The sequence below is a fragment of the Loxodonta africana genome, chromosome 15, assembly GCF_030014295.1.
Source record: "Loxodonta africana isolate mLoxAfr1 chromosome 15, mLoxAfr1.hap2, whole genome shotgun sequence".
In the NCBI taxonomy this organism is placed as follows: domain Eukaryota; kingdom Metazoa; phylum Chordata; class Mammalia; order Proboscidea; family Elephantidae; genus Loxodonta; species Loxodonta africana.
In genome coordinates this window covers 26,273,094-26,285,485 of record NC_087356.1, presented here as the reverse complement: position 1 = coordinate 26,285,485, position 12,392 = coordinate 26,273,094, and the positions used below count along the sequence as shown (strand labels likewise).

The 12,392-nt window shown below is 46.9% G+C and overlaps 1 protein-coding gene across 8 annotated transcripts in view; it reads right to left on the bottom strand.

Moving 5' to 3' along the window:
- The window catches only part of DYSF (dysferlin), a 242,190-nt gene that overhangs the window by 162,132 nt on the left and 67,666 nt on the right, over positions 1-12,392 (bottom strand). For 4 of the 8 annotated variants that reach the window (XM_064268707.1, XM_064268709.1, XM_064268706.1 and 1 more), the window contains exons 6-14: positions 11,798-11,890; positions 11,232-11,437; positions 7,814-7,942; positions 7,303-7,365; positions 6,275-6,325; positions 4,951-4,981; positions 4,232-4,347; positions 3,330-3,456; positions 579-682 (exon numbers count right to left, since the gene is read on the bottom strand). In XM_064268707.1, coding sequence (XP_064124777.1) covers positions 579-682; positions 3,330-3,456; positions 4,232-4,347; positions 4,951-4,981; positions 6,275-6,325; positions 7,303-7,365; positions 7,814-7,942; positions 11,232-11,437; positions 11,798-11,890 — 920 coding nt within the window. The remainder of the gene's footprint in view (positions 1-578; positions 683-3,329; positions 3,457-4,231; positions 4,348-4,950; positions 4,982-6,274; positions 6,326-7,302; positions 7,366-7,813; positions 7,943-11,231; positions 11,438-11,797; positions 11,891-12,392) is intronic. The other 4 variants (XM_064268711.1, XM_064268713.1, XM_064268710.1 and 1 more) reach the window with 1 other exon arrangement.

Below are 12,392 nucleotides of genomic sequence, written 5' to 3'. Positions count from 1 at the left end.
CCCTGAAGGACAGAGTAGAGCTGCCCCATAGGGTTTCCAAGGCTGTAATCTTTATGGAAGCAGACTGCCACGTCTTTCTCCCGTTCTGTTAGCAGCCAAGCACTTTACCCATCGCACCACCAGGGCTTCTCCCAAGGGCTATAGTACACTCAAAGGAGTGGGAAGAGGAAGGTTCTGCTTTACAGAAAAATGTTAGCTAATAAAGATGGAAGGAATGATAATTAGAAAACCATCACTTTGCAATCACTTATTCAGACAAGGTCAATGGAACCTTAAACCATTAGGTAAGAGGTGGCTGAGAACAGGAGATCTGCACGGTGCTGAGATATCACACACGGATGGCTTGCTAATCACAAAGGGGAACATGTCCTCGTTGGTCTGCGTGGCCACCCCAGAGAGCTGGGATTGTGTGAGGGTCTCCCAGGACCGTGACCAGGCCCCCCATACACGTTACCTCTGATGGAGGTGCTGGGGCCAATGTGTACACCTCACTCTGTCCTGCACTCTGCTGCACCCCGTCCACATGGACCCCAACAGTTACCGTCCCAAGAGAACCCTCTGACGTTCTTGCTCCTTACCATTTTCCCAGCAAAGCTGACCTCCATGAAGGGATCCACCAAGTTCTTCTTGTTACTGTCAAAGCCAAAGATCTGCTTCACGTTGTCCATCACAGCATCGTCCACTGGGGAGGAGCACACGCCGGTCACTGCCCACCTACTGTCCCACCTCCTAAACCCCTTCTTCCCACCTACCTGTCTCCAGGCAGTCCTGGGACTCCCTGAGAAAGTCCCCGTGGCCGTGGCCACCTTGGCCCAGGGACTCGGGAGGTAGGACTGTTAGAGCAGCATCTCCTGAGGGCACTAGTCCCCAGACAGCTTGTCCCCACTGCTCTCCAAAGGCTTTCAAAGGCTAATTGACTGATTAGAAACCTAAATCACTAAGGACAGTAAACAAGCCAGAAAGGCACTGAGAGTTGTTATAATATCCCACTATGGATATCTGTCTGACATTTTCTTTTAGATCCATTAGCACAGTGATTGGGAAGAGCTCAACCAACAAGTCAATTCCGTTTTTATTTTTTTGAGGTTTTAATCTATGCTGTACCAAATCAAATTTTTTACTGAATTAGTTTATTTCCATGTATATGTGGAAGAGGAGGAGAACAGTCAAAGGCTAGGTACTAACAAATGTCTACATGTTCACAATGGGTAACAACCATTAGAAAATATTTACGTTCTATTTACCCATCTCTTCTGCTTTCATTTATATTTACAAAACATTACAGAGAATTAAACATAAAACTCCTTCGCCTTAAGAAAAGCAAACATTTACATTCCCCTATGCCCCTTTGGGGAAGCCCTGGTGGCTAAGAACTCAGCTGCTAACCAAAAGGTTGGCAGCTCAAATCCACCAGGCACTCCTTGGAAACCCTATAGGGCAGCTCTACTGTGTCCTATAGGGTTGCTATGAGTTGGAATCAACTAGAAGACAACAGATTTTGGTTTTTTGTGCCCCTTTGGGGAGTCCTGGTGGTGCAGTGATTAAGAACTCAGGTGCCAACCAAAAGGTCGGCAGTTCAAACCCACCAGCTGCTCCTCAGAAATCTTATGGGGCAGTTTTACTCTGCCCTATAGGGTCACTCTGAGTTGGAATCGACTCGATGGCAATGGGTTTGGTTTTTGGTATGCCCCTTTGGAAGCTCACCCAGTCACTCCTACGTAATTGCAGCCAATAAATGCAGAATATTTTTTGGCATGTATTTTAACACCTATTTAACACCTGGGGTCGACATGAGTTGGGGGCCGACCTGACAGCAGCTAACAACTTATTTAAAGCCTTTCCCCATGAACGTTGGTTCAAATAAGCTTGTACTGAAAGAATCCATTTTATTTACTGATACCATTAATCAAAGCCAAAACTCTCAAACTATTAGCTTTAGGCAAAATTTGTAAACAGAGCCCCAAGTTGCAAGTGTTCGCACTGATTCTTCTCTGCTAGGGACAGCGACTGGCTTGATTACGATAAAGCACACTCTAAAACTGTGGCTACAATTGAGCCAAGGAAAGGAATCATCTGATGAGTCTTTAAAAAATCGAGCCCCTGACCAAGTCCTTCTGAAGTTCTGGAAGTGGGGCCCAAGCATCCGTATTCTCTTAAAGCTCTGTAAGCACGTGCTGCTGAGTTGATTCCAATTCACAGCGACCCCAGGTGTGTCAGAGTAGAACTGTGCTCCGTAGTTTTCAAGGCTCTGACCTTTCAGAAGTTGATCATCAGGCCTGTTCCCTGAGGTGCCTCTGGGTGGATTTGAACTGCCAACTTTTCAGATAGTACTTGAGTGCTTAACCATTTGTGCCAGCCAGGGACTCCTAAAGCTCTCTAGACAATTCTAATGTGCAGCCAGGATTGACACCCACAGCTCTAAAATATTCAATATAATTCTCCAAGCATTTGCCGAACACTTGGTGGGTCCAATCCCAGGCTAGCCACCGTAAGAAATCTGGCAGTGGCCACAATGGCCTTCCTCGGGGGAGAACGGGGAGGATGAGGAAATGGCCACAGCGAGGGTGACCCACCATCCCAGTTTGCAGGAGACTGAAGAATCTCCTGGGACATTGGACTTTCAGTGCTAAAACCAGGACAGTCCCAGGCAAACCAGATTAGTGGGTTACAGTAGTGGACCAGAGGTGTTCATCTGTGAGACAATGGGTACCAGGAGTCCTTCATGCAAGCCCTTCCCATATCACAGTGTCTGTTTCCCAGCACAGGGTCTGCAGACTTGCAGGCCATGGCCTCCTCACAGAGGGAAGGGAAAATCAACAGGATCCAGCCCAGAGAGTTTGAGTGGTACTGACTCCCCAGTAAGAACCAAGAAAATGGGTCCACAGAGTGGCTTAACAGCCAGACCAGGCCCAAAAGGCACTGCAGTGGAGACCAGGGATAGCTACTGGTCTCAAGATTTATTAGTATTTATTATTTTTCATTAAGTTCTTTTCTGCTGTTAAGAACAGTAAAATCCTTGGGAAACCCAAAAAGGCCTTGATGCTTCCCTCACCCAGCAGAGTGGAGGGAGAGCTGGGCCCTGCACAGGTCTCTAGTAGACCCTGGGATGAGGATGGAAGTCAATGGGGTGGGGGGTGGGGCAGGAAGGGAGCAGAAGAGCAGCCCCTGGGGAGGGGGAGGCTCTGACAGGAACTGAGAAAGGGCCCCAAAGACCTACAAGCTGGAGGCTTCTTCTCCAAGAGGTCTCCCCCAAAGTGAGGTCTGCCTTCATAATGGCCCAGTGAAAGTCTCTTGGGGGCCTCCCTACAGATAGAGGGTGCCAGACTTACTCTGTGGTAAATCCTCTGCCCTGAAGACCTTCAGGCAGAAGTGAGCTCCTCGAAGGGCTACACCAGTGGGCCTGAGCAGGTTGCCTTCGATGTCTTCCTTGTCTTCAGAGGGATCTTTTCTCTCCAGCTGCAGAGCAAACCAAGTATGATTCCTAACGTGCTCTTGAGCACAATGGTTTACCTTCTTTTTCTAAGAGCTCAATTTTCACCGCCTCACAGGGGTGCATTCTGAAGTAAGGCAGATCTGACTCTGCCACTTACTGCCTGTCAGCTCAGGGAAGTTCCTAAGCCTGAGACAGCTTTCTGATCTGCACAGTGGAGACAATAATAACGACCTCACAGGGTAGTGACAAGGATTAGCTTTGATAATGATGTAAATGTACCTATCTGGAGCACAGCAGGTATTTAACAAAATCTAGTCTATTTCCCATGTCATCCATTAAAAAAAATTGTAAAGAAGTGGTGGAGATCTAAGTTGTGTGCAAAGATGCTGATAATACCCTCCTCCCAACTCTCAAGACCTTTCTCATGCTTACCACCTATGACTTATAACTTTACCTATTGATATGTACAGATGACAATATTTTTTTAGCACAAAAAAAATCAATTACAATTGAATATATATGGAATAATCTCATTTTTGCAAAAAGAAAAATACACATACATGTATAACGTTCCGGAAGGATATGCAGCAAGATATTAATAACAGCTATCCCTAAGTGGTAGAATTATGAGTGATTTGGTTTTTATTTATACTTTTCCACATGCTCCACATTTCTCACTATTAACATGTATTCCTATAAATTAGAAAAAAATTAAGTTGTTTTTGTTTCATTTTTTGCTTGGTGTCTCCACCATCCAGTGCTATGGTGAGACACTGAGATTCAGGGAAGTGTACTTACAGGAGCTTCATCCCCGGGCCCCAGCACACAAAGGCTCGCCTTCAGGTAGCCTCTGGCTCCAACAGAGAAATCATCAGGGTCCGAGAGCAGCAGCCACTTCCTGAGATATGCATGTCCTAAAAGAGACAGTATCCATGGGTGACCCCAGAATTGAAAGGACCTATATCTGCAACCACATCCAGAAGCCCAGGGCCACATGTGGGTGAGTTGAAGGGCTTGTCCTGGGACATTGGGGAAGGGCTCAAATTCTAGAACCAAAAGGGACCTTGAGTGTTAATGTGGGTAAGAGTCAGAATTGTTAACAGGGGCCTCTACAAGAGGCTGTCAGGGCCAAGTATATTAGAGGCCATTTTCTCCCCTCTCAGGGACTTGAGGAGGCCCAGACCAGGGCAGAAGTTGGGGCATGGAGAAATCCTAGACCTATCACCCAAATGGCCTGTCCTTGTTTGAGGTTACCCTGGTCTCCAGAAACTCTTGCCCAGGACATTCCAGATTTGGCACCCTTGACTGGGCCAACTGTAGGCACAGGAGAGCGTTAGTAGGACCTGCTTTACCGGTGTGTGAAACCCTGCCTTGTCTTCATTCCTGTAGCTCTCACCACCAAGCTCAAACCCCTCTTCTCAACTCTAAAACCCCCAGGGAGGAAGGATGGGAGTCCCAAATGGGTGTCCCCAAGCAGCATCCAAGGATGTGGACCAAATGGTGAGAACTCAACTCACGGGGCTCTCTGTAAATGGTACCCACGTCCATCTGAAATCAAAGAGAGGAAAACGCAAATCAGACTCTGGGCCCTGAAGTGCTACGTAAGTATCATGCATTAAACCACTCCATTACAAATCATGTTTTTCAAAGAACATTTGGTGACATGGGGAAACGTTCATCATACAATAATAATATGGAAAGAAAGCAGAACACATGGTAAACCCACCTAGGTAAAGTTTATCTGTGCATACAAAAAAAGAAGAAAGGAAATGTAACAAAAACAGTGCTATCTCTGGCTGATAGTTCAGGTGATTTTTCTTTTCTTTTTTATTTTTTCCTGGGTTTTATAATTTTCTATGAAAGGCATAGATTATTTTTATAATTAGAAAAAATTATAAAATAATGATTTTTAAACTTAACCCTCGGGTTCACAGAACGTGAATGTGTTTCAAAGATTAGAGATTCAAAACACAATTAAGGTCCTGTTTGTTACAGGATGACTCAGGCTGAAGCCCATCCCTTTACAGAATGCTTCTGTAGGGAAACAGGCTTAGCTTTGTACCTCGTGACTGCTGCCCAGAGATGGGAGGCATATTTTATTTGGATAGCACTGGCAGGTTAAAATAAGCCTGTGCCTTTTCTTTCCTTCTGATAAATGCAGGAAGATTCAAAAATGAGGAAGTCAATAAAAATTACATTAAAGTGCCATTCAGATCCCCCATTATTAGCTCCTTTACTTCATGCATCCCTGGGTGGTGCAAAGAGCTAAAGCACTTGGCTGCTAACCGAAAGGTGGTGCAAAGAGCTAAAGCACTTGGCTGCTGACCAAAAGGCTAGTGCTTCAAGTCTACCCAGAGTGCCTCAGAAGAAAGACCTGGAGATCTACTTCTGAAAAATCAGCCATTGAAAATTCTATGGAGCCCAGTTCTATCTGACACATACGGTTTTATTGGTTTTACCTCATGCAGTTTGTTAACCCAGCCTCTGAGCTGAAAGGTACAGTCAGTCCTCGGTCCTCTGCAGTGGACTGTTCACTCTGGACTGTCCGGAGCAAACCAACAGCCCGACAGGCTCCTGCTCTCTCCACCGCCCTGGAGTCGCATCCAGACCCCACTCCCCAGGCCACCGTCAGAGTCAGGTCAGGGCAGAGAGGGCCAATGTCACAGGGGCCTCGGATGGTCAGAATTAGGAGGAAAGCTGCTAAAACTCCAATCCCACATGGCCTGCCCAGACCCAGGAGGACAGGGTTTCTGGAGCGGCAGCCCCTGCGTGTTATCCAGAAAAGCCTCTACTCATGGATAATCCTGAACTGACAGCTTTCAAAACAAATAAAACAATTACCCGGAACTCCCCAATGAGAGCGTCTGTCCTGAGCGAGCGGGAATCTACCACCTGGGGGAAAAGACAAGGGAAAACTCACATTTACAAGTAGACCTGAGGCCCAGACAGGGGCCAGATTCCCACCAAAACTTCACCCAGCTTCAGGCCACAGCAGCCTCCCAAAACAGAGTCACCACCTAGACAGCACTTACTCTGGTCCAGAGACCATTCTAAGCAATGTTTAACCCTCACAAACACCCCCTGAGCAGGTGCAATTATTACCTCCGTTTTACAGACCAAGAAAAGAGGCACAGACACATTACTAGATTTCTACAGAATCATACGACTCCTAAGTGACACGGATGAGACTAAAATCCAGGCAGCCTGGCTCCAGGGTACACACTTTTAACCACTACACTACACATGGGGGAGCAGAGAAATAAAATCTTGCCAGAAGCAGGCACATGGACAAATAAAATAAGATGAGGAACAAAGTGTCTGCTGCAGCCATGGATTTAAGGGCCCTAGCCTGAGGCACCTGGGGGATGTGGGACAGTGGGGCTCCTTGTCAGCTGCAGCCTCCCTTCGGAGCTGCTGCAGGCATTTCTGTGACCAGCAGAGCCTGACTGAAAGTTGTTCCACATCGTCCAGGCCTGGCCTTAATGCTTCTCTCTTCTCTCCCTCAGTCTCCCTCTCACACACACATACTCACTGACAGGCACACACACAGGCATACACACACACACTACAGGCACACAAGCACACTGACATGTATACACATGTACACTGACATGCACATATACACACTGGGATATATAATGCACATGCATACACATATGCACACTGACATTCACATACACACATGTTGCATGCACACATACATACATGCACATTGGTGTGCACACAAATGCACACTGACATGCACATACATACACACATGAACATATGCACAGTTACATGCACACATGCAGGCTGATGTGCACACACATGCACACATGTGCACACTGACATGCATGCATAGACACACAGCTTTGATTGCTGAGATGTACCGTGATAAAGATGGGCTCATCAAACAGCTGTGCAGGAGATTCACATACGTTGAAGAAAAGAGTCTGTTGGTTCAGGGAAAGAGAGAGACAAATCAGTGCCTGCTGACCCCCAGGTGGGGAGAGGGTCACCACCACCCACAAGTCTGGCACTTCCGCGCCACCAGCTTCACTTCAATCCATGCAGGAAGTACGGCTTGAGCTCAGCCCATTGTGGAGCCCAGGAGTCAACAAGTATTCCACCCTGACCTCACAGAGGTTGTCAACTCAGGGACAGGGTGGGTGGCTGGCCCTACAGGATGACAGGGTGTGGAGCAGAGCAGGAGCCCCAGGCAGGAAAAAGAGCTGGAGCCCAGGACCTGGCACAGATCTCAACCCAAAGTTAGGGCCCTCTATAAAACCCCACCAATGCCTGGCCGGGTGTCTGCTCTGGGCTCCCAGTGTGGAAGGCCCACCAAGGTCCTAGCCTTAATGGATGTGCCCCAGGCTGGGAGCCCTGCCCAATGCCCCCCACCTCGTTGAAGAGTGGGCTGTTTCCCTTGTGGATCCGTGTCCGCTTGGTCTGCCCGGCAGCAGTGACTTTGACCACAGGCTTGATGTTCACGCCTGGCAGCTGGCGTCCCTCGATCACCTGGACCCTGATCTGAAAGTAGGAGGGAGAAGAAAGGACTTGGCAAGCGGCAAGGATGGGATCACCTGCCCTCTGACCCACCACCCCAAGAGAGTCACAAATCTCTGGGACTGTTCTCACTGTGGGCATCCTGGGAAGGATACTGAAAAGAAAATTAGGATGAGCATTATAAAAACAACCATATTTTCCCACCAAGGTCCCTTGCATCAATAAAATTCAATAGTTCCATATAAGAACTGCCAGGCAGCCCCAAGTAAGTGCATAGCATTAAACCTAGGGCTGGGCCAAGGATCTTTTGGGTCTTATTCTGTGAGCCCACCTATAGCACTGAATTGAAATGTCTGTATCTATTCCTTAGTTATCCAGTTACCTGCAAAATTGTTGTAAAAGTATAAACTAGTCCCTGGCAGTTTTTTACACATGTTAAAAAACTTTTATTGTTCAATTTTCATGATTATTGCATAAGGAAGACTGATATAGATGTTCTAGGCTGTCCAATTTGTGGTTCAGTGGTAGAATTCTTGCCCGCTGTGAGAGACCCAGGTTCGATTCCCAGCCAAAGCACCTTATGGCTGGCCACCACCCACCATCTGTCAGTGGAGGCTTGTGTGTTGGTATGATGCTGAATAGGTTTCAGCAGAGCTTCCAGACTAAGACAGACTAGGAAGAAAGGCCTGGAGATCTTCTTCCAAAAAATCAGCCAATGAAAATGCTATGGATCACAATGGTATGATCCACAGCTGCTCATGGGGATGGTGCCAGACTGGGCAGCGTTTTGTTCCCTTATGCGTGAAGTCGCTATTAATTGGGGCCTGACTGGACAGCAGCTAACAACAATGCTGTCCTGGACCATGGTGATCACACTTGTGATGTATTTTGGTTCAGTGTCACAGTGATTTGTCCCCAACCACCCTTTTATCCCTTCTAGGCACATTTGTTGTTATTGTTGTCACAGTTCTCTTTGCACTGTATTGCTCTGACAACTGAAATTTGAATCAGACCTGAAAGAGGTCCGGAATAAAATATATTTTGACTTTAAAAAAAAACTGGGCACAAGCCCAACCCGAGAGCCCACTGGTGTTTATATTTTTAGGCAGCTGTAACATTCTCTATCGATATTCCCCTAGAGATCAAACACACATAATGAAATGACCCCATAAATAGTCTTTTTTCTTTATATTCTCAGATATAATGCTTTCTCACACGCTGAGAAAAAAATTAAGAATTTTCTCCATTGAACTTTAAATAAATGACAATTTCAAGAACACCCATGCTCCCAAATGTTAGGTAAATATTAAAACAATTTTCATGGCAAAATAAGATGTTTGTGGTTCTAATTTCCAATCAGCAATTATTTATTTATTGGTCAACTCTCTCTTTAAAAAAAAAAACAGAATACTATCCAAGAATATATTATTAGTAAAAATAGGAAGGTGGGTGAGTGATTTTATTCTCTTCATTTTGCTGTATTTTCCAAATTTTCTACACTAAACATATATACCAAAACCAAACCCACTGATATTGAGTCGATTCTGACTCATGGCGACCCCATAGGGTTTCCAAGGCTGTAAATCTCTTTGGGAGCAGGATGCCACATCTTTCTCCCACGGAACCACTGGCAGTATTGAATTGCCAACCTTTCGGTTAGCAGTCAAATGCTTTAACCACTGTGCAACCAGGGTTCCTTTAAACATAAATAACATTTTTTTTATTGTGCTCTAGGTGAAAGTTCACAGCTCAAGTTAATTTCTCATTCAAAAATTTATACACATATTGTTTTCTGATATTAGTTGCAATCCCCACAATGTGACCGCACGCTCCCCCTTTCCACTCCAGGTTCCTTGTGTTCATTCATCCGGTTGCTGTCCCTTCCTGCCTTCTCATCTTGCTTTTGGACAGGAGTTGCCCATTTGGTCTCATATACTTGATTGAACTAAGAAGCACATTCCTCATATGTGTTATTGTTTTATAGGCCTGTCTAATCTTTTTCTGAAAGGTGGGCTTTAGGAATAGTGTCAGTTCTGGGTTAGCAGCGTGTCCAAGGGTCATAGTCTTAGACGTTCCTCCAGTGTCTGTCAGACCAGTAAATCTGGTCTTTCTTCGTGAATTCAAATTCTATTCTACATTTTTATCCTGTTCTGTCTGGATCTCCGTGGTGATCCCTGTCAGAGTGGTCTTGGTGGTAGCCAGGCATCATCTTAAACATAGATAACTTTTATAAAAAGAAAAAAGGCATTAAGAACATGTCTTAAGAATAACAGAATGGAAGTTAGAATTTTGCCTCTTAAATACAGTGGTTATAGCTGGAACTTTTGCTTAAATAACCGTGATTTAGAAATGAAATCTATTTTTATGATTTGTTGCACTCAATAGAGACTTCAGTTCCCCATTTTTAACTTTAAAAAGTTGTTCTGAACAATTAAATTTTTTTTAAAAGTGACTACATCAAAATGGAAATTCTGCAGAAAAGAAAAAAAACAAAACCAAACCCGTTGCCGCTGAGTCAATTCCGACTCTTAGCGACGCTTTAGGACAGAGTAGAACTGCCCCATAGAGCTTCCAAGGAGCGCGTGGCGGATTTGAACTGCCGACCTTTAGGTTAGCAGCCGTAGCACTTAACCACTACTCGACCAGGGTTTCCGCAGAAAAGAAAAAGTATAAGCAAAAGACTAAAATCGAAAGGCTAACAAAATGAGATGGATTTTTGGATAAAAATATGTCAGGGGATTCATATTAACATCTTTAATCTGTGAAGAGCTTGGACAAATTCAATTTCTGTATGACTTTCAGAAAAATCCACAGCTATAATAGAGGGATGGACAGAGGGAAAATATAGCCAGACAGAACTTCTTAGATCTGGAGATCTTGTTAAAATGCAGATTCCAGTTCGCAGGTCTGAGGTGGGGCCCAAGGCTCTGTGTTTCTGACAAGCTCCCAGCTGATGCTCAGGCTGCTGGTCCACAGACCACACTTTGAGTAGCAAGGAGCTAAATAAATGCATAAACCCTGGTTGGGAAAACAAACACAAAGATATGCTGAATCCCTTCCTTCCTTCGTCTTTTTGGGGCGGGGCGAGGGAGGTGTAGAGCAAAACCCTGTCTAAGACAATGGGCAAAGGCTTGTTCTGAGGCCCCAAGACATGAACTCTGCATTCAGTATCTTTCCCCAGTGCAGAGGAACCAGACTCTGACCCAGGAGGGGCCTTTAGGATCCCACAGGTATCTTTAGGATCAGACCCAGGCATCAGCAGCTGTCGATCCGCTAAAGGAGCCAACTGGGGTCAGAGAGCCCAGCCTGTCACCTGGAAGTCCTGCGGTTTATCCGACAGGGGCTTTCTGCGCGAGCTTCTCTTCCTTCTGCTCCCAGAGTGGTAGGGGGGAGGATGGAAAGGCGGCTTCCTCGGGGTGGTGGGAGCCCCCGGGCCCTGGGTGTTGCTCTGGTCCAGGAGTGGCTCCGCCTCATCTCCCGTGAGCCCCTGGTCCTCCGTGTCCTCCTCTCCACCTGTGTCTGGGGAAGAGGGTGCCGATGAGGGCTGGGTCCCTCTGGCCCTGCCCATTGGGACCCAATCTGACTGCAGAGGATCCAAAGGGCATGGGTATGAAGACCCACCACCCACCTCCCCTGCCCCTTCCCCATTGAGTGAGCCAGGATGGATGAGGTAGAAAGAACAGCTTCAAATAGCTGAAATGTGAGGGCAGTCAGTCCAGTTAGTCAGCAGGAAGAAAATAAGAATGGCCCTAGCCTCCCGGCCCCAAGTCCTGAAGGATGAGCCCTCCGGCCACCTCTTCCCACTCTAGTGAGCTGACAGTGGCGACAAGTGAGACGGTTACAGTTGTAGGATTGGGACGGCTCTGGCCAATGTCTCACCCACGGGAGCCTGCCACTTCTTTCCGGAGTATCTTGTATCCACGGTGCTGTCACTGAGCAGGGACCAAGTCTCGGCCCGGCTCTGTCCCCCACCTGGCACATGGGCAGGGCACAGCCCAGGAAGGACAGGTGGGAACTGGGGTGGAAGAAGCCAACTTACTGCACTTCAACCCCAGCCCTGCTTCTCCACTGGCCCCAGCCTGGCACAAAGCTGCTCTGTCTGTCAAGACTGTGTCTTCTCACCACCTTTCAGACAGGGCTAGGAATTGGTCACCTTCAGAAGCTTCCCTGGTTCTCTGTCGAATCCACCTCAAAGTGGCCTCAGAGGATTCAGGGCCCTTCAGCCTCCCCACCCTCTGTCACCAGGAACACCCCTTCTTCCTCCCCTCAACCAATTCCAACTCTAGTCCAGCTCAGGATTTCTGAGGTTACCCCAGCCCAGGCTGATCTCACCCTCTCTAGGTCTGGACAGAGCAAACCCCAATAAGATGGCCCCTGTTCTGCCTCCCTCACCACGAGGCCTCCCATGGGGCTGGGCTCTGGGCAGGGCCAGATTACACAACAAGCAAGGTAAATTAGCAAGGTAAGCATGGGT